Source organism: Mustela nivalis, assembly GCF_964662115.1.
Source record: "Mustela nivalis genome assembly, chromosome: 3".
Classification (NCBI taxonomy): domain Eukaryota; kingdom Metazoa; phylum Chordata; class Mammalia; order Carnivora; family Mustelidae; genus Mustela; species Mustela nivalis.
This window is the reverse complement of record NC_139022.1, coordinates 155,879,664-155,900,940: the sequence shown is the minus strand read 5'-3', so window position 1 is coordinate 155,900,940 and position 21,277 is coordinate 155,879,664. Positions and strand designations below refer to the sequence as shown.

The following is a 21,277-nucleotide window of genomic DNA, read 5'->3' as shown; positions in this document are numbered from 1 at the left end:
TTCTCAGACCGACCAGATAATCTGACAGCAATGAAGTCTACTCCCTAATGGAAGATACTTAACGAGCATTTATCAATTCCCTAATGCACAGGAAGATACTAGACACTAGTTTCTTTTTGGTTAATACTCCTGTGTTCTTAAGATTTTGGTATCCAAAATCTTGGATGGTATCCTGTCCATCCAAAGTAGTCAACTTTAAATGGTAATCAACTGTTAATTTTAAATTAAATTTAAAACAATAGTATTACTGATTTCCCATATAATAATACAGGGCATGGTACGAATATAATACTCATTGAGTGAGTGAATAAAAGAATCATATTTTGTTAGCCTTAGAAATTTCACTGAAAATTTACATCTCAACAAAATCAAATCATCATATTCTCCTTAATTCCAATATTTGTGTCTCATGCAAACTATTTCCAGGGTTCACAGCTGCAAAGATAAAGATTCAATTCTATTCAAAGTAAAACATGCATAAAAATCACAGAGATGCAAAGTATGAAAGACTTATTATTTGCTTCAAGTATAATAAAAAAGGAAGGCTATACTAACAAAATATCTTAGAGCACACTACTATTTTTCTTGGCCCGGAAAAGTATTTGCTTTCTCAATGCCCAACTCTAGAGGGTCTTCTCAAAGGTTATTCTTGTGCCTTGAGAGATATCACGACTGGCTTCCAGATACGCTTTGTTCACCATTCTGGCTGTATTATTGATCAGTTTCAGAGTACAAACAGTATGCAACAAATAGAAAAGCTCAATGCAGTTTTATAAAATGAAACAAAAGTGAGAGACATGGGGACTGTTTCACTTTGTTCATAAATCAAACCTTGTCTTTCTAAGTCCCTTTCAACTCTGCCCTGGATCTAGCCAAACTGACTCCCTACCGTCTCTCTATCTTCTGGGTTTTCATGTTGTACCTTTGTTTCAGCAGGCCCAATGTGTGGCATGTCTTTGCATAGAAATTTCTTCCCATTAATTCCTAGTGGCCAAATCCTACTCACCTTTAAAGGCTCAATCATCATCATACCCATGAAGCCTTCCTAAAAATCCACAGCTAAAAGAAATCTTATCTTTTCCTAAACAGCACAGGTGCCTCAGTTTACCTATGCCTCTCCACAATGTTTCACATGGTTCTCTCCTGTATTTAGTTACAATTACTTACTTATACTGTCACGTACACATAACACACACATAGTGTGTGTGCATATATACAGAGAGAGAGAGTATTTGTAGCTATGTACTTATATTTTTCACTTCTGCTAATAGTTTTTAAACTCCTTATGGATGGGTGTCAACTAATATTTGCTCTTCCCATGAAGCCTAGCTCAATTCAATGTCTCGCACAGAGCAGGGAGTCATTAAATGAAGGAGTATAAAACAAGTTCTTTTTCTATACTGCTTTGTATACAATTTGCATAATTAAATGAACAAAACCATAAGTATACTGAACAAAACCATAAGTATACTGAAGTCAAGAACTAAGAATTATGTAATATTAATTACATAAATATATATTTGGCTGCTCTCATCTTCACTCTATTACACAGTAATCTTACTGGAGAGAATGACTTAACACAAACTCACAGTTAAGTGTCCTTCATGATGGTCTGGGAAATGAATAAATAAGTACTCGGTGGCTACCAGTTGCATTATGGAGTCACCTAGGAACTCCATCCTCTGATTGTGGCCTCTGGAAATAACAACATCAATGAAAAGAGATCAATAAGCATTTGTATATTAAAAAAAGAAACAGAATTTTTAAAAAGGCACAGTTTTAAAAGGCAATGTGTTCACCTTGCCTTAAAGCACAAAACTAAATACAAGTCCCTAAGGCCCCTCAATTGAGAAGAGACCTGAGTCAATACAGACTGAGTTTCAAAGAAGAGTGCAGGGACTATTATCTAAGGATTAAATAACTGATAAATGAAGACTGGTAAATAGTGCCTGGTCAGAAGTTAAGGAGCATTAGTTGAAAAATACAGATAACAATCCTGTACAGATAACCGCCATTCAGACAAAACAAAGCAAAATGTCCAGGAATTTTCTTTTGTTAAATCTTTACTTCTTTATTGAAATATACACTCTCTCTTTCAAAGCTGGAATCCAGTTTAAGGACACTATTAAAAAAAAAAAAAAATCTATGACAAGAATCTTAAATCTTTATACTCCAAAGAGAGCTGTGAACATTTGATTTGTGGGAGAGAAGCCAAGAACTAAACAAAAAACAACAGGCAGGTGTGCCTGGGTGGCTCAGTGGGTTAAGCCTCTGCCTTCAGCTCAGGTCATGATCTCAGGATCCTGGGATCGAGACCCGCATCGGGCTCTCTGCTCAGCACGGAGCCTGTTTCCCCCCTCTCTGCCTACTTGTGATCTCTCTCTCTCTGTGTCAAATAAATAAAATCTTAAAAAAAAAAAAAAAGGCAAAGAAATAACATTTTGGTTATTTTCCTAGTTATTATATTAGCTCATCTCCAAATCATTTATCTTGAGGTAGGACTGAGGGCCAACTTCAGCCCACAGTCTGTTTTTGCAAGTTTATTTGAGACAGAACCAGGCCCATTCATTTACATTTTCTCTGTGGCTGCTTTCATGCTACTAGAGCAGAGTCGAATCACTGCAACAGAGACCACATGGCCTGTAAAGCCTAAAATACTTAATATCTGTCCCTTTGCAGATAAAATTTTTACTTTCTTCATGCTTCTCTTATACTTTATGAAGAAATAAGACGCGTGACAATGAAACCAGAAATACTGGATTAGAACCTGTCCCCTGATTCACACCAGAGTCTGGCTACTCACCCATCTCACGATGTGACTTTCCTGGAAATCTGTTTGAAATCCCAACTTCCTTGAAAGGCACACAGTCAAGGTTTGGGACTGCCTGTCTGAATGGTCACACTGGGATTACACTGTTAAATCTAACTTACAGGGTCAGATGGTTAAATCCCACAGTTCTCAACGTGAACGCTCTTGCCAGAAGTCGAACATGAGTAAAAATCACTCCAATTGCTTCTTCAAACTCAGTAAGTTTCTGTAGAACTGGAGAAGTCTCAATAAGCTGTCGATCAGTATTCGGCTCTTGTAGCTGCAGGAAAAAAAATAAAATAAAAACCATGTGCACTTTTTGGTTACAAAAGTAATTACCAATTCTAGGATAGTGTTTTGTAAAATTCCTTCTCCCACAGCAGAAATTTCTGAAATGCCAATAAAACACGGAAGCTTCTTCCTCATCCCTTAGAATGGCAAACAAGCCTAATATTTAAAGAAGGCTCAAATAATATTTTCCAATCTTCCATCAAATTTCAAGGCCAAGTACTGTACACAGATAGTTCAAAATCCCAAGTATTATACTAACTCTACAAGGAAGAGGCAAAGTGAAGAACTGCTGGCAGAGAATATGTGTACCTAGTACGTAGTGGTTCTCAAACTCACATTCATCAGAACCCTTGTAGGGCCCATTCATCCAAATGGCCAGGCCCTACCCCCCAGAGTTTCTGATTCAGTATGTCTGGAGTAAGGACTCCGAATGTGCTATCAGGCAAATTCCCAGGAGAGGCAGATGCTGTCAGTATGGAGACTGCCCTTTGCAAACCACTGCTTTAGAGGAATATGACCTTCGTGTGTCTTCTGGGGACCAGCTTATTTTGGCAAATGAACATGATTAAAGCCAGATTCAGCTTATATTGAAGATTACTGTACCACTAGGCAGGGCTCCACATAACAATAAGCCTTGAACAACTCAATGCAAAAGTGAGAGCATATAGCAAATATGAAAATAGTAATTAAAGTGAGCATTTTCAACAACTTTGGACAATTTTATACTAATGTTTCTAAAGTTCTTCGAATTAATGCCATTTATTACTATAAGCCTCTCAGTAGAGTTCAGCCACTAGTGGTTCTCATATATGTATAATGTACATAGACATACATGCACATAGGAAAATATGTATATGAGAATATATATATACATATGTATACATATATATGTCTCCAAGTAAAATAGAAATAAAAGAATATAAAGAATTTTAAGCCAACTAGGAAAAAAGTTTTCACCACATATAGATCTTTTAAATAACAAAATCTTGAGTAAAAAGTTATCATATTGTACTAAAATTTTAATTACAATATGTTTTAAGCAATCTGAGTCAAAGCCTTCAGTTTCTAAGATCTAAATTAGGTTACAATTTAGCAATGTTAATTTAGTATTTGTTCTTTTTACTAAGCACATACTCACTTCCACATTATTTTCTCTACAATAGCAGCCAGGGAGCTACAGTAGAATTGATCTATAAGCTTTGAATATCACTTTTTTGGGGGGAGGAAGGGCACCACACCACGATCATACAAGCAGCTCCTCCTGCCTTGTGAGAGAAGATGACCCCCAGTGCTTCCCCCACCCCACCCCAAAGCACAAATGCAATACATGGGTTCATTTTACTATTTGTTCCAAAGTGTTCCAGTTCTGCCTAACACCCCAGTTTAAAGTCATAATGCCACTGAAGGGCATCAAAGGTTGATAAAAGAAGGAGGGAAAAACGGGCAAACTAAAGTAACATGACTACCTAGAGCTATAAAGCTCACTGCAGACAGGAAGGTCACACTTACTTGAAGTGGGTGGAGAGGATAATTGAGCCAGACTTCACGCAGGTCCTGGAAAATAGAGTGATGCCTTTAATGCTCCAGGGAGCCATTTAACACACTTTGGAGTACTAAATAAAATGCCATTATTTGAAATAGTGAACTATTTCAGATGCTGACTCCACTTATTGCAAATTCAATAGTGCTAGCAAACTAATTTTTTTTTAAGTGAATTCAACACTCAAACTGCCTGTAGTGACTCTAATTAGCCTATTAAGCTGGGGAGGAAAAGAGCCACCTCCACACACAGAAGTCAAAGATACCCTTTAAAACTCAGTTACACATTTGCTTAACCTAATACATGGGATTAAGTTGCTGTTTTAATCATATTTTTTAGTTTACCATTCCCCAGAAATGTGCATCAGCTCTGCCTTTTGTAATTAAAACTCATCTCAGATGTCTTTTATTTTAGGCACTCATTCATTAGCATTTGAGCTGCTTTAAGATGGGGTGGAAAACACCCAAATCTAGCTCCTAAACTTTCAGATCTATAAGACCACACTTTTAAAAAATTTCTTTTCAGCATAACAGAATTGTTTTTGCACCACACCCAATGTTCCATGCAATATGTGCCCTCCTTAATACCCTCCACCTGGCTCTCCCAACCTCCCACCCCCGACCCCTTCAAAACCCAGACTGTTTTTTTCAGAGTCCATAGTCTCTCATGGTTCACCTCCCCTTCCAATTTCCCTCAACTCCCTTCTCCTCTCAATCTCCCTATATCCTCCATGTTATTTTTTATGCTTCACAAGTAAGTGAAACCATGATACTTGGCTCTCTCTGTTTGACTTATTTTGCTCAGCACAATCTCTTCCAGTCCCGTCCATGTTGCTACAAAAGTTGGGTATTCATCCTTTTTGATGGAGGCATAATACTCCATCGTGTATATGGATCACATTTTCTTTATTCATTCGTCCGTTGAAGGGCATCTTGGTTCTTTCCACAGTTTGGTGACCGTGGGCATTGCTGCTATAAACATTGGGGTACAGATGGCCCTTCTTTTCACGACATCCGTACCTTTGGGGTAAATACCCAGTAATGCAATGGCAGGGTCATAGGGATGTTCTATTTTTAATTTCTTGAGGAATCTCCACACTGTTCTCCAAAGTGGCTGCACCAACTTGCATTCCCACCAACAGAGTAAGAGGGTTCCCATTTCTCCACATCCTCTCCAACACATGTTGTTTCCTGTCTTGCTAATTTTGGCCATTCTAACTGGTGTAAGGTGGTATCTCAATGTGGTTTTAATTTGAATCTCCCTGATGGCTAGGGATGATGAACATTTTTTCATGTGTCTGATAGCCATTTGTATAAGACCACACTTTTACCGCAGGTGACTACAAATGTTTCCTTGAGACATGGAAATGAGTGAATTTTATGGAGAAGCCCAGTACCTTATTTTATCCACTGAGCTAAATCTAGAGGCAGTTATAATTAGAGCTTCCTCAGGATTAAAGCGTTTTTTCCTTCAGTTTTAGACTCTAGAGAGCCTTTGAATGAATCTACTTTCTGGCCTTGATGTTAGGTTTTTCAAACAAATAACAAAAATTTTTTTTAAAAAAGGGAAAAATATATATTTTTTAAATTTGGGGGCAAGAAGTTAGAGGAATATTTATTATCACTGTGACACACATGATGACAAAATGAAATAAAATACCGAATATTTTTAGACAACTTGTATCCCACTTAGAGGGGTTTCTTTTGTGGTGGGACAATATTAAAAAATAAAGCTTAAATATCAAACTGTTCTTTTAAGACACTTTAGAGAGCTTCTCTTAACCAATTCAATAACCTTTTCCTTGAATTCTTTGTAGCATGAATTACGCTTTATGTCACTCCCTTCTTGCAACTTTCTCATGTTCTCTCGTGCTTTTTTCCTCCTCAAAGCAGTGAGCCCAGTGCTGGCACACAGAATACGCTACTAATGCTGTTGGTCATATCCACAGTTAACAATAAACAGCCATTGCTTCCAACCAACTCCAATCTCCAAAATTCCAAATTCTCAGCAACTTGATTCCTCCTTCTCCCTTCTCCTATGTTTTTCACTCAGTGACACTGTGATTTCTCTTTAGACATCTTATATATGTAACCATTCAACCCCTCACAACTAGATTATTTCAATTGCCTCCATTTCTCTTCATCTACCCTACTCAGAGATCAGGTTCTGCCACACCTCGGTGCCAGAGAAAATATCCTGTAAAAAATGCGGATTGGAATCCCAGCTCTAGCATTTACTAGCTCAAGGCAAAAACCTCTACCTTCAGTGTGTTCTGGAAAATGTTCAGCGACTGTTGACATTTATTAATGCAACTCTTTTTTCCCTTATTTTATTTCTTTCAGCATGATAAGTGTAACTCTTTAAACCCTATTATCTATCTGACCGATCCTTGCACCCATCAGCTCCCCTCTGGTAACCCTCAGTTTCTTCTCAATAGTTAAAGAGTCTGTTTCTTCGTTTGTCTTTTTAAATTTTTCTTTGTTCATTTGTTTCTTAAATTCCATGTATGAGTGAGAGATAGCATGTATTTGTTTTTTTCAGACTGACATATTTTGCTTAGCCTTCTCTCTCTGGTTCCATCTACATTGTTGTAAATGACAAGATTTCATTCTTTTTAATGGCTGAATAATATTCCTGTGTGTGTGTGTGTGTGTGTGTGCGCGCGCGCGCGCGTGCACACGTGTTCTTTATCCATTCATTTGTCAATAGAAAACTGGGTTGCTTTCATGGTTTGGCTACTGTAAAGAATGCTGCAATAGACACAGGGATGCATGGGTCCTTCAGAATTAGTTTTTGTATTTTGGGGGTGAATACGCAGTTGTGTGATTACTGGATCATAGGGTAGATCTATTTTTAACTTTTTGAGGCCCCTCCATACTGTTTTTCACAGTAGCTGTGCCAGTCTGCATTCCCACCAACAGTGCACGAGGGTTCTTTTTTCTCCTCATCCTTGCCAACACTTGCTGTTTAGCAACACATTCTTGTTGAATACATATTATATACAAGCTTACTAAGACAAATGAGATACCATCCCTGTCCTCAAAGGAGCAAAGTGAGGAAAAATGAAGGTAAGTATAATTTAATGAACTGAGAGAGGTTCTATAATAGCAATATATACTAAATGTAAGGAAAATTCTGCTTGGTGGATGTTAGATGAAACTTCAAAGAAGAGGTAGCTCTTCAGATGTACCCTGAAAAACACGAGGAGTCTGGCAAATCAGCAGGGGGAAGGAATCAAAAGCAGAGCACCATAAATGCACAAATAGTATGTCTCCAAGAACAAAGGCATAAAAAGTTAACTCCTAATAGGCAGAACACAGAGGATGTCAGGGCCGTGAAAATACTCTATGTGAGATTATAACAGATACACGGTATCATACATTTACCCAAATCCACAGAATATACAAGGTAAACTATGGACTCAAGTGATGATATAGGCTCACTCTGATGGCTGATGTTGATAAAATGGGAGAGGCTGTGAATGTGTGGGGGCAGGAGGTATAGGAGAAATTTTTACTCTGAATATGGCTGTTAACCTAAAACTGCTCTAAAAAAAATCAAGTCTTAAAAATTTTTTTAATTAAAAAAGGGAATTCCTAAAATGGCATAAAGGGGGAGTGAGAAGATGGTAGACAAAAAAATAGATAGGAGGTCAGATTATGAAAACTCTTAAATGCTCTATTGAATAATACAAAGCTGTCAGACTTTTATAATACTGTCTGACTTTGACAGACAGTAAAGAAATCAAAGACCAAAATCAAATCCATTCATTAGGGGCGCCTGGGTGGCTCAGTTGTTAAGCATCTGCCTTCAGCTCAGGACATGATCCCCACATTGGGCTCCCTGCTTGGTGGGAAGCCTGCTTCTCCCTCTGCCATTCCCCTGCTTGTGTTCCCTCTCTGGCTATTTCTGTCAAATAAATAAATAAAATATTTCCAAAAAATCCGTATATTAAAAAGAAGACAACCTTAAAGGTAGTATGACTGAGAGACTGGAGTCGTGGGGCATCACAACCAGTTCAGTATTTCATGTGAGAGATGAGGAGAGCAGACACTCAAGCAAGAGAATGGCCAACAGTGAACCAATTCAAGAGATACTAAGGACAGAACTGACAGGAGTTGGCAACTGAATGGAGATGGGGAGAAAAAAAGCTTCAGGACAAAAGAAGATCCTAAGGTTTGGGTTTAGATCATAAAAGTAGGAGAGGTGAAATATGTTTTGGTGTTAAGGTGATGAGCTGAAATGCTAAAAGTGTTGAAATGAGGTGTCTGTGGAACATCTGTGTGAAGCTGCCCAGGAACCATCTGAAAAGACAGGAATTCCAACTTCTGGAGTTCCAGAGAAAGGCCAGGGTTGGAGATACTGGGACAGATACATAAAGACCAAAAGGGGTGGGGGAGGGAGTGGGAGAATATAAAAGATGACATAGTAATCTCTCCTTGTCTTTCTAAGAGGCCCATTGGGATGATCAAATTGCAACAGTGGATCTGAAGATACTAGGAAACCATGAAGGGTCACATACAGATGAAAACCTGGAACCAGGAAAAATGGTCTGGGCTGGAAGAGTGAATGAACAGCAGACCAGGCTGGGAAGGGGGAAAAACAGCCCTGCTGTGAATAGGGCTGGGGGGATGACACACATAGAGCCAGCTGCAAGGTTAGCAGGATCCTGCTTTCCTGCCAGTGTTGCCCTCTCACCTGCTTTGCTCTGTCTTATCCTCTAACTAAAGATTACTGGGGACACTATGCTCACCTGCCCTTGGCTCCTGACAGCTCCCAATCCCAAAGTAATCCCTGACTTCTTCTAATCCAGCCTCAGAAAAGGCAAACGATCAAGAACTGACCCTGCTTTCCTGGCCCCTCCTTAGGCTCCACCAGCACCAGCCCAGGCCTCAGAAAGGACTCTCGCCTTCCTCACTACATGGGTTCAATCAATCAAACTTTGCAGGCCTACACATTTGTGTCAGGCTGCCTGTGGCTGATTAGACTTTCACACCACCATTACGCAAAAAAAGTTCAATGGTTCACCAGTGTCTCTGACACGCCACACCAAATAGATGCAAACCAATGTGGAGATGTCAAATGCTTTAGAATGTCCTAGTGTGTGCACTTGAAGACACTGAAACGGAAAGACCATATATTCCTAAGCACTGTTCAGTTTCATAAGAGATACAGTAAAATGAATTCTGAATCTCAGCCGTTCCATCTGTAAGACTGTGTTCAGACTCTGCTTTTTCATTCACTCACTTATTCATTTCATTCCTTTAACAAATATCTATTAAACACTGCACTCGCCAGCATTGCACTTGCTACTGGAACTCTAAGATAAGCTTGCTAAGTAGACAAGTGGGAGAAAAGCAGTTTAAAGAGAGGAAAGAATCTAAACAAAAACTGGTGCAATTAAGAACCACAGGGTATAACTGCGTATGATTTAGGAAAAGAACACAGAATGGATGGGGGGGCAGGTAAGATGGCAGAAGAGGGTGGGAGTGCTTGGCGGGGAAGGGGGACCAGTTTAAGGCAAAACTGGAGGAAGGAAAAAAGTAAAGAGGTTGCTGAAATTGCCAACAAAAGATAAAGGCCAGAACAAAGATATTTTAAGATTTGAGAAAAAGACTTAAAATACACGCCATCTGCTACAGATATAAATCAAGATGCACACTCATTTATATGTGTAGGACAAAATGGGGGACAGGGAACATCTGTAGATAACATTCCCCGCTGGAGAGAATTCACACACATAAAATCATCACATATCCCTATAAAAACAAATATAAAAAAAATCAAATCCTCAGACATCATCCAGGTCACATTTTTCAAAACTATTGATTCTTTTTTTTAAACTATCCTAAGTAATACAGTAATAACATCTGACAGCCACTTAAGCTAAAGGTTTCAGAAAGGCTTCAAACACTGGCTTCCTGTGTTCTTTATTGCTCCATGAGGGCTATTTCACTCAATTATAATGACATTTCAATTTGGAATACAGAGTTGCCTCTCCCTTTAAATGTTAAATTGACTTGTTTTGGTACAAAAAGCATCTAGTATGCTCTATTACATGCAGGATTAAAAAGGTAGCTATAGCAATATTAATAGCTTAATACTTTAGTAACAACAGAAACTATTTTAGAATCTATCATTTGTTCTTAAACTATAACTTGCTTAAGAAAAAAAAAATACTTCCATACTTTTTATTCATAGCCCATAAGAAACTCCCTATGAACTGACTTTCTAAAATAAATATACATTTATCTAGTCTACATAAAGACAAATCATAAAGAGAAAAGCCAAAAGGCGATAGCTTCAAGTAAGCCTGCATGGGGTAGGTACCCAATGATTATAAAACAGAAAATCATTATTAACTTCAAGATACTTCAAAATAAAACAAAGTATTCATATTTAATTTGTAAGTGGCCAAGAGGAGAGACAGGGTTTCAGGTAAAAGACAAGCCCCTCATATTAAGTGGCCACAGCACTTTCCCATTTGCAACAGAGCCAAGTAAGCTATTCTGATGTACTTGAACTCTACCATCTATGGCAGATTCGGGGACTTTGTTTCTCCTACACTCTCTTTAAACATAATCACTAACTGATATAAAATCTTCTGTAATAATATATAACTGAGAAAAATCAAATGATTCAAGATAAATACCGGATCATTAAAGAGTAAGCGTCCAAATAACTGTTTGGCTTCCTCCAGGCTTCCCTCCAAGTAAACAGCTCCTAGATAAAAGGATGGGAATGTCAAAAGGAAGGCTGCATTAATATTCAGAGAAAATTACATATCCCTATAAAAAGCAAAAAGGCAAGCCAAAACCCACTTCTAGAAAAAAAATCGACAAGTCCAGAAGCAACTGTTTTTAGCCAGGATTTGTATTATAAATTAGACTGAAATATGAAAATCAGTTTAGCAAAATCTAAATCCAGTATTTTAAGTAAAAAGAGGTCTAATATGACCTCATGAGGGGTATGGGTATGAACTTACTCAGGGAACTATGCACAAACCCCAGCTTTATGAGCATGTTAGGTTTTATTTTATTTTGCTTTCTATTTATAGTTTATGCTTCATACCATAAAAAAAAATCTGATAAAATCTGAGTTCAGATCAATGAAGCCTTCTACAAATAAGAATCAGGACAATCTTTTCCTTTAATTTGAAATAACTATTTAACATTTAAATTGGGTATCAAATCAAATGACATTTTAATTGGGTATCAACTCCAGAGAAAGGCTGTCATATAGTTTTGAAATCATATTTTTATATCTGTCTTCAGAAAGGAATTTTTCAATGTAAAATATTAAGACTCTTCACTAGGGTTTTTGATGAATAAATACATTTATTATTTATCAGTAGTTGTAGTTATAATAAAAATAATGATGGGGGCCTGGGCGGCTTAGTGGGTCAGGCCTCTGTCTTCAGCTCAGGTCATGACCTCAGGGTCCTGGGATCGAGACCCGCATTGCGCTCTCTGCTCAGCTGGGAGCCTGCTTCTCCCTCTCTCTCTCCACCTGCCTCTCTGCCTACTTGTGATCTCTCTGTCAAATAAATAAAATCTTAAATATATATATATATATATATATATATATATATATATAATGCTAATAGTAATGATGATGATGATAGCAGTAATCATGGTTTGGGAGCCAGACATGTCCTAGGCATAGTGCAGAGCATTTTCACATCCTTACCTTTACCTTCACAGGCACCTCAGTAGGAGAGTATTACAGAAGATTTATAGGATTTGGGTTCATAGTAGGTGATTTGGGGAAGGGTTTGAGGAAATGCAACTCTGAATTAGATGCTGCCAGGCCTGGATATTAAGATCGTCACAACAATTCTGTGAGGTAGTGACTCTACCTCCATGTTACTGATGGAGTAATTTGGTAAAGTCACAGTGCTGATAAATAAAGCAAGAAGGAATTGAATCACGTCTGCCTGGCTCAGGAGCCAACCGTAACACTACCTGTCAAAATTATTATGTGTATGGAGCACAGTAATTCCATGTGACAAATTCTCTGAAAATAGACATATGTATGCAAAATAGACATAGCTGTGAAAAGACCGTGGATAATAATTATTAAACATTCTCCTGTTACCATCATCAGCACAAAACTATAATGGGATGCTTTTATATTCATTTTCAAAGGAAGAAGGAAAATGGATAAGGAAGTACAAAGGCCTTTGAAAAATAAAATGTACTCAATCATTTACTTAAAAAAAAAATCAAGGCATTGTCAATCTACTGTAACATTTCATTGTAAAGCATACTTGCAATCACCAGCTAATTAACTCTTCAGAACTTTCCTGTACTAACAGCTGACTATATTCCAGTTACAGTAAGAAAGAAACCGAGGAAGTAAAGGGCCTGCCTCTGTCTTGCTTTGAGTGAACAGGTTTTAGTCATACAGATTCAAGCCCTAGGATTTAAAAGATGCAGGGTTTTCAAGATGCTTAAATGAGAAAATCTTGTAAATGGTTTAAAATGCAAAAAACAAAACAAAACAAAACAAAAACCGAACCCATATTAGGGCCTCATCAGCAACCTATTTACTGTTTATTTATGCATGTGATCCTGAATCAGATCTGGAAAGTAATCCACCTACATATTGACTCACTTCAGTTCAATTCAGCACGTACTAAATACACATGTAAATGACCTCAGACATCAATTCAGGCATTAGGAATGTAAGGAAAGAAAGAATGCTCGCTCTGGAAAAGCTACACTAACCACAATACAACGAAGCTGCTGTTATACTAGGGACTTCCCATGCTTTGGAAACAAGTAATTTTGTCCCAAGTCTCCACACTGAATTTTTTTTTTTTTTAAAGATTTTTAAATTTATTTATTTGACAGACAGAAATCACAAGGAGGCAGAGAGGCAGGAGAGAGAGAGGAAGGGGCTGGGCAGAGAGCCCGATGTGGGGCTCAATCCCAGGACCCTGGGATCATGACCTGAGCCGAAGGCAGAGGCTTTAACCCAACTGAGCCACCTAGGCGCCCCATCCACACTGAATTTTATATGTTCTCCAAACATTTTAAATATGTATGAAACTAGATTATAAAAAGAAAAATTACCTATTAACGCTTCAAAACAATTAGCCATTGCATGCCGAAGGTCTGATTCTCTACAAAGATCAGGTCCATGAGCATAAAGCATAAATCGATCCAGTTCAAGTTTCTACAAAATTCAAAATGACAAGTAAGAAAGAAATTTGGCAAAGTCATAACTGTGACAATTCCACATCTCTTGGGGGTTAGGAGTAATGGTTACAAATTAATTGGCTTTGTGTCAGTATATTAAGAGAGTTTAGCCTGCCATTCATTGGGAGTCAATGGCTCAGATTTAACCCTCCTCAACTTCTCCCCAAGCAGGCTTCTATGAACTCTGATGTTTCAGCTTTGGTGGTTCAGAAATGATCAGATCTGAGTCTAATTCCAAATTCAGACCAAGCACTAGTCTGAGCTGGAAAAAGACTATGCTGTAAGATCATGGGCTCTGAGTTCACCCAACATGTCTAGAGAGATACAAACACAACCCAAAGTTTGATGCTCAAGTTATGTGGTGTTGATGTTTGTGCTATACAGAACAGATTTCTATGTGGTAGAATAAGTGGGGATCCTCAGAAGACTTCAAAATGCCTTATATCTCTAAATATCTTTTTTAATTTGGTAAGGATTTTTGTGGCTCTTTATCTTTGTACTTGTGTCACCTTTATGAGGTCTCTACACTTAAGGCTCAGTGAGATCTTCTGAGCAATGGGGTTGGATTTATCTTACAGACTCCAGGAATATTGTTTGTAATGAATTATGCTTCTTTTTTTTTATTTGGCATCAGAAAAGTTTAGAACCAAATTTGTGGCCAAGATCTTGAAACTGTGTAGGACTTAGAATATATCTGTGTATAGGAACTTTACCTCTGGCTTCCTTTTTCTGTCTTAACCATATTTTCTCTTTACTCTGAGTTCAGTACCTGTTTATTTCTTATCCTACTGTATTATAATGTACAAATCATGTCCTTTGAGAACTAGACACAGTATGAATGATTTTTTTAAATAAAACTCCTGAGACTGAATAAATGGAAATCATAATTCTTTCCACAAAAGGAGAAAAATACAAACACTGCATAAGCATGCAATGAATCTGTTTCCATTACCCTATAAGTCCATTCAATAAATTCTTACTAAGCTCCAACATGCTACGTACTATGGAACAAGTCACAAGTCAATGAACATCCTAGGACAATATGAGTCTCATCAGTCCTCAGATACGATACTCAGATTTTTTGTGTCTCAGTATGCATGCTAAAAATATCCATATCCATTTAGACTGGGAAAAGATACAGATAATAAAAACAAGACATAAGCGCTATCAGTATTCCGCATTGCTAGGAATTCATGAGTACAAAATATATTCAAATGAGTTTTGACTACCACAAATGCAACAGCAGAAAACACCTCTTTTAAAAAATTGATCCCTAAGTGCAAGAGCTTATGCTAGAATATGTAAATTTCAGCTGTTTCACAACTACACTGGGAAAATCCAATTGTTTGTTAATCTCTGGAGCCCTGTTTGAGAATAGACTGCAAGCCATATTTTATATTTCAAACAACTATTCTGGAATGTTATGAATTTTTGAACTTTTCATAATCCTTGCTCTACATCTTTGCATTTTCACGTAGGCATTAGTGAACTTTTAAAAAGGAGAGTGATGTTCAACTGGTACATATATTGAAGTGTTCATTTGTCTGGAGAGCTGGAGCTATCATTAGATTCTCAAAGATTCTCAGCAATCCTCTGTCACGTGCCCCCCTCCCTGATGGTTAAGAGCCATAGTCTAGACCAAGGGCAAAGCCTACAATTGCCTTTTACTGAAGCAGATGGGTGTTGAATGCCATGGGAATGTCAGGATTTGAAGGAAGATCATATAGACAGCTCAAGGGAGAAACTGGCCAAAATAACTCATGGCTTTGTACGTCACCTAATATGTCACATTGTTTCCCTGTTATGGCAATATTCCATGCTTTGTAAACAACCTCCCCACAATTGCTTGAAAAATTGCATTATATTTTAAAATGAAAAAAAAAAAAAATTGGGAGTGAGTTGACAACTACTTATTCACGTGTATTTCCATGCTTTATTTATGTGCTCTATCAGGAAACATTTTGACAATTAAATCAACTGCACACTAAAGCAATTTTAGGTAGAGTTGTGGAATTTCATTCATGGTAAAGCTGCTAAAACCAAGAAGCATACCTGTTGCCTACAGTTTTTCATTAACATGTCATTATTTACATTCTCAAATGCTATCACTATGATGACGATGATGTTACCTAAAATAATGTACTCTTGCAAACATAAAAACCAGAGTCTAAAATTAACCATTTTTAATAAACTTAATGCCTTAGCAAGATCAAATTAAGAACTAGATTTTATCTAGTCTATCAAATTCCAACATTTATATCAAAATGAAGAAAAAAAAATGCTTAAAGGAAAAACCAAGGAAAATGCAAAAAAGCTCTTCCAGTAAGTCACTGGTATTGGGGGATTTAAGAGCCAGTTTCCTCTACTACTGAATAAACCCACAGGTCTATAAAATGTAATAATTTATAATGAGAACAGGAGCAGCAGCAATAAAAACAACCAACTCCTACTAATTTATTTACCTGTTTGTGTGATTACTACAAACAGGGAGTGTACCAAATACTTTATAAATTGAATTATTAAAACTCAAACAATAATCTCCCTTGATTCTCACAGCCACCTGTGTGGTAAGTGCTAACGCCACTTCCACTGTGCACACGAGAAGGCAGAGATTTGCAGGAGAGACAATTTGTCTATGGCCCCCTTTTAAAAAAGGGGTGTGGACTGAAACCCTGATGGCCAATCCCAGCACCTGTGTTCTGTTTGCCATAACTCACTCTACAACTTACTAGACTAAAACACCACATAGAAATAGGAATATCAAATGAGATCATTTAAATAAGTAAAATGTCTGCGATGAATCTAAATTGAGAAAAGGTTCTCTTAGTCAAGAATAAAGCCAATGTAGCTAACTGGACAGCCTAAACCCTAACTCTTAATTACTGGGATTTGTGATGTTTGGGGATTCTCAAAGATCTATAAAATGCCCCTTGTGGGCATGAATGGGCAGGCATATTCTAATCAAAGCTATAATGCTGCTTATTAATATAAATTAAAGACAAATATAATACGAAATATTACACAGAGGAAAAATACAAACTATTTCATTTCTTTTGCTCTGTTCTTGTTCTTTTCCCCAAATGTTTAACTCTGTTCACACACATCTGTCAAATTTTTCCTCTTCTGTTAGCAAGTTACTTTACCATGGTGTTCATTAGCTGCTGGTAAACCCACAAAAGTAACAGAACTAATAAGGTTAAATCTTTAAAACCAAAACAAAAAAATCCTTCCTGGTCTATAAAATATTAAACTCTTAATACACCTTAAACAGTTACTTTTTTAAATGCAAAATTATGCAAGGACTGAAGAAGAAAATTTCAGACTTTACTACAAACACGTCAGATGTTTGACATACCTTTGCTAACATGGCAAGGTGTTGATTCTGAACAATGGCAGTTCGATAAGTTGCTAATCCTCCTTCTTCCAGACTAGGAAACAAGTAGTATAAATGGACACTGCAGGGGGGAATAAAAAAAAAAGGCATGTAAACAAATATGCATCACAAGATTCTGTCTGTAGCTCCAAGTCATCAAAATAGGCCTGGCACATAATACGTGCACAGTAGATATCAAGCTGAATTGAACTAAACTGAATGGTTTGATTGGAAGTCTTTGAAAGTTAACTTAAAGTATCTGCAGTCACATGCTCTGCCACTGAGCTATACCCCCAGTAAGCACAGTATCTGAATGTGCTAAAACGCAAACAGTACCATTCACTCATATTTTCACACTCACTTCTGTTTAAAGACTGCTGTGACAAATCTGGCGACAAAGACCTGAAGGGCTGGTCACATAATGCTATGCTATGGGACACTCAGAAATCGGGTCTGGAAACAAGTATCTTTGCTCAGGCTGCGTTATGTGTGGCCCCTGCAGAGAAGCCTGGGCAGGGCACCAGTGGTGGTGTGCCCTTGACAGAGCTGACGGGGAAAGGAACAGAACTGAGAGTGGCACACCCGGTTGCTCATGCCCTGAGGAAAGTGCGGGGATTTGGAGGAAGACTGCATGGAAAGCCAGTTCGGACCATGACAGCAACAGCCTCACCTAAATCTCAGACCAGTCTTTAAGTGCTACTGTTGATCAAGGCAGCTATACTTCTCCTGTTCTACTGTGTCCGTTGAGGACAAGTGTGGAGAGCCGCCCCTCTGCCTCATTATGTCCTTCTTGGGAAAAGCAATGACCCAGAGAGAATACAAATAGCTCAAGACAGCTCCCAGAGAAGCAAGTGTGGTCTCCCTTTAAAACAGAAACGATGTGGGTATAAAAACACAAAATGCACTTTCCTACCCCTACCACCAAATTAAGGACATGAGAACACTTCTGGGGAGAAAACACACATAAATGCATACATACACACATGCACATATACACAAACCAAAATCTTGTCATTAATATTACTTGTAAGTTTTACTTCTCTTGAGATTGGAAAGAGTGAGAAATGGATCAAAGACAAATCCTAGAAAATGAAATGACATTTTAAAATATCATCCCTTTCTCTACAAATTGAATATAAGCTCTGAAGCATTTAGACCAAGACAAGCTGATCTCTTGTGGCTGTGGCAACTTGAATATAAACTTGACAGGACAAAGACACTGGCCTTTCATCTTGTAATCTTGTGCATTACAGCGTCAGTGAGTACACGTTATCAGGGAAAGAGCCACAGACATGTGGCTTTCAAGCTCTACAGAGGGACAAAACACATGGTGTTTCAATGCCTTATTTAGCTAATTACAAAGAAGGTAATATAGTAAGTATGTTACCTAGAAGATGTAATTATTGGGGGACAGCAGAAAAACCTCCTTACCTGGTCAGAAATTCAACAACAGCATCACCTAGGAACTCCAATCTTTCATTGTGATTAATCCTATAGGAGAATTAAAAAGATCACTTAAAATAGGAAACATTTACAAGCCTTCCATCGCTTCTCAAAGAAAAGACATATGAGACTCAGCTCCTTTTGTAATCAAAACATCCCACCTTACTCCCCAAAATCAAAAGCACTGGCCACCATCTTAGCTGGGGTATGAGAAACACACTGGGGAAGGGAGGGGGCATTCTATCCTACCATGTGGTTCAGGCCTTCTGACCTGGGGGGCATCCCTCCCGAGAATCAGATTTAAAGAGAGGAGATATCACCCTAACAACTGAATCTTTCCACACTGCTCTCAGGTAGGTGAGAGAAAGGAGAATGTATTCTAATGAGTTACAACTGAACACTGAAAAATCCGTTTGGTACAATGTTCCAAGAATAGCTTCCCACTGCCCAAACTCTAAACTTAACTTAGCTTCTAAAGCCCTTCAGAAGAGGCCTAACCCACTTTTTCAAGTCCCAGTATCCACTGCTATCCTCTCCCACCTATATTTTGGGCTCCTGTCCCAAAACTGCGTGGTACTTTCTGAAAAGGGCATCCGCCCTGAAGCTTTCCACCATCTTCCTGTGCACAGGGCCACAAAAACCTACTCATCTCTCAAGGTCTAGTGAAATGTTGCTTCTCTACAAATCCCTGATTCCTCTCATCAAAATTAATACCTCCCCTTGGAGCCTATCACGCTACTTAGACCTTCCATGTATGGTGAAGGTACATCTCAGAGGCTGAGTTCCTCACATCCAAGTGGAAGGCTGAAAGGACCAGGAAGCTGATCCAGAGACAACCTCCCTCTGCCTCTCAGGAGTGCAGCACAGCCAGCTTCCCTTGGTGCTCAAGCAGATCACTACCTCTGGCTAGGCAGTGATGTGGCATGACCTGGTTTAGGTTTTTAAAAGGCCACCCTGGCTGCTGTGCAAAAAAATGTGTGCAGGGAAGACAAGCACTGAGGAGGACACTATGGCCATCCGGCGAGACATGAGAGGCTCAGGCTGGGGAGGTGATGGTGGAGGAAGGGAGAGAAGAAAGAATGAAAGTCAATGCTTAGATTTTGGCTTCCACAGTTGGGTGAAAGGCAGTGCCATCTACTGTGAGGGGAAGACCAAAAGGGGAACAGGTTTGGGCAGAAGCAGGAGTTGCATTTTAGGCACCTTTGCTTTGAAATGTCTATAAAACAACCAAATCCAGAAATCCAGTAATATATTAACTTGCTGTTCATGGGCAAGAACAAAGCTGGTAAAAAATCTCTAAGAGTGGTCAATGTTTAGACAGAACTTCAGGTGATGGAACTAGATGATACTACCTAGGGAGAGAATGCAGCTAGAGAGAAGGGGTCCCAGGATTGAGCCCAGGGGAGGGTCACACCTGAGGTCACGCAGAAGGGAAACCAGCAGAGAGAGGATTGGCGGGGGCCAGGGGTTGCAGAAAAGGAGGCAAGTGTCAAGAAAGAGACAGACTCAAGTAAGATACAGAGAGCACACTGATGCAGCAGTGCTGAGGACGCTGTTGAAGCCAGTGGGGGCCGGCTCTGTGAAGCGGAGAAGACATACCAGACTCTGGTTAGAGCAGACTGTGATGTGCATCCGAAGATACATATGGAAAGAACCCGAGTGCCTGTTTCAGGGCCGACAGTGGAGAGACAAACCACAGGAGGAAACCAGAAAGGATGGTGACAAAAATGACAGGGAAACGAGAGCACACTGGGCCCCCGGGACCTAAGCAACAAAGGCAAGTGACAGGACTGGGCCTGTGCAGGATCTCACCTTACTCCAGGGACTTCTTCAAATATCTCTGACACTGAACCTTATCTTCGCCAAAATTTCAATAGCTGACTATCAAGTCAAACCTGCCTAGCTTTCAAGGCCATTTTTTATCTAGTTCCACAGTAGTCACCCATTTCATTTACTTTCTTTTTTTTTTCTTTAAAGACTTTACTTATTTGACAGAGAGCACAAGCAGGTGGAGCACTAGCAGAGACAGAGGGAGAAGCAGTCTCCCTGCTGAGCAGGGACCACCCCCCACCCCCGCCCTCATGTGGGGCTCGATCCCAGGACCCTGGGATCAAGATCTGAGATGAAGGCAGACGCTTAACCAACTGAGCCACCCAGGCATCCCCTCATCTACTTTCAACAGCAATTTATAACTCTTAGTAAACCAACCTCTACGAGACACACTACTGCTTGTCTTTTCTATGCTACTTCTCCCAAATCCTACTCATTCTTAATGTTAGCAGGGTACCTGTCATAACTGCTGGAGCCCCCAGCGATGCTGGCACACACCCACACCTGCATCCCCACCCCCACATGATTTAATGTTTGTCACTCAGTTAATTTCAAAATTATATACTATCTTTTATTGTTCCCTACTTCTTGGGTGCCAGTTTAGTTTCCATATTTAAAGTCAACTTATGGTTTCAGTATATGTGGAAAATAAAAAAAATATTTATTTACAAATTAAATGACTCTCAGCTACCAAATTATCTACTTGGTAATTTGAGTTCAATTTTATATTATCTCACATATCTCATAAGTTAATTCTTCCACCCTAACATTCCTTCACAGTTGAGAAT

The 21,277-nt window shown here is 38.8% G+C and overlaps 1 protein-coding gene across 14 annotated transcripts in view; it reads right to left on the bottom strand.

Moving 5' to 3' along the window:
• DROSHA (drosha ribonuclease III) overlaps positions 1-21,277 on the bottom strand; it is a 119,584-nt gene that overhangs the window by 17,332 nt on the left and 80,975 nt on the right. For all 14 annotated transcript variants that reach the window (XM_082724516.1, XM_082724512.1, XM_082724505.1 and 11 more), the window contains 7 exons: positions 18,648-18,707; positions 17,199-17,298; positions 13,718-13,820; positions 11,293-11,363; positions 4,610-4,654; positions 2,932-3,089; positions 1,590-1,695 (listed from right to left, as the gene is read on the bottom strand). In XM_082724516.1, coding sequence (XP_082580642.1) covers positions 1,590-1,695; positions 2,932-3,089; positions 4,610-4,654; positions 11,293-11,363; positions 13,718-13,820; positions 17,199-17,298; positions 18,648-18,707 — 643 coding nt within the window. The remainder of the gene's footprint in view (positions 1-1,589; positions 1,696-2,931; positions 3,090-4,609; positions 4,655-11,292; positions 11,364-13,717; positions 13,821-17,198; positions 17,299-18,647; positions 18,708-21,277) is intronic.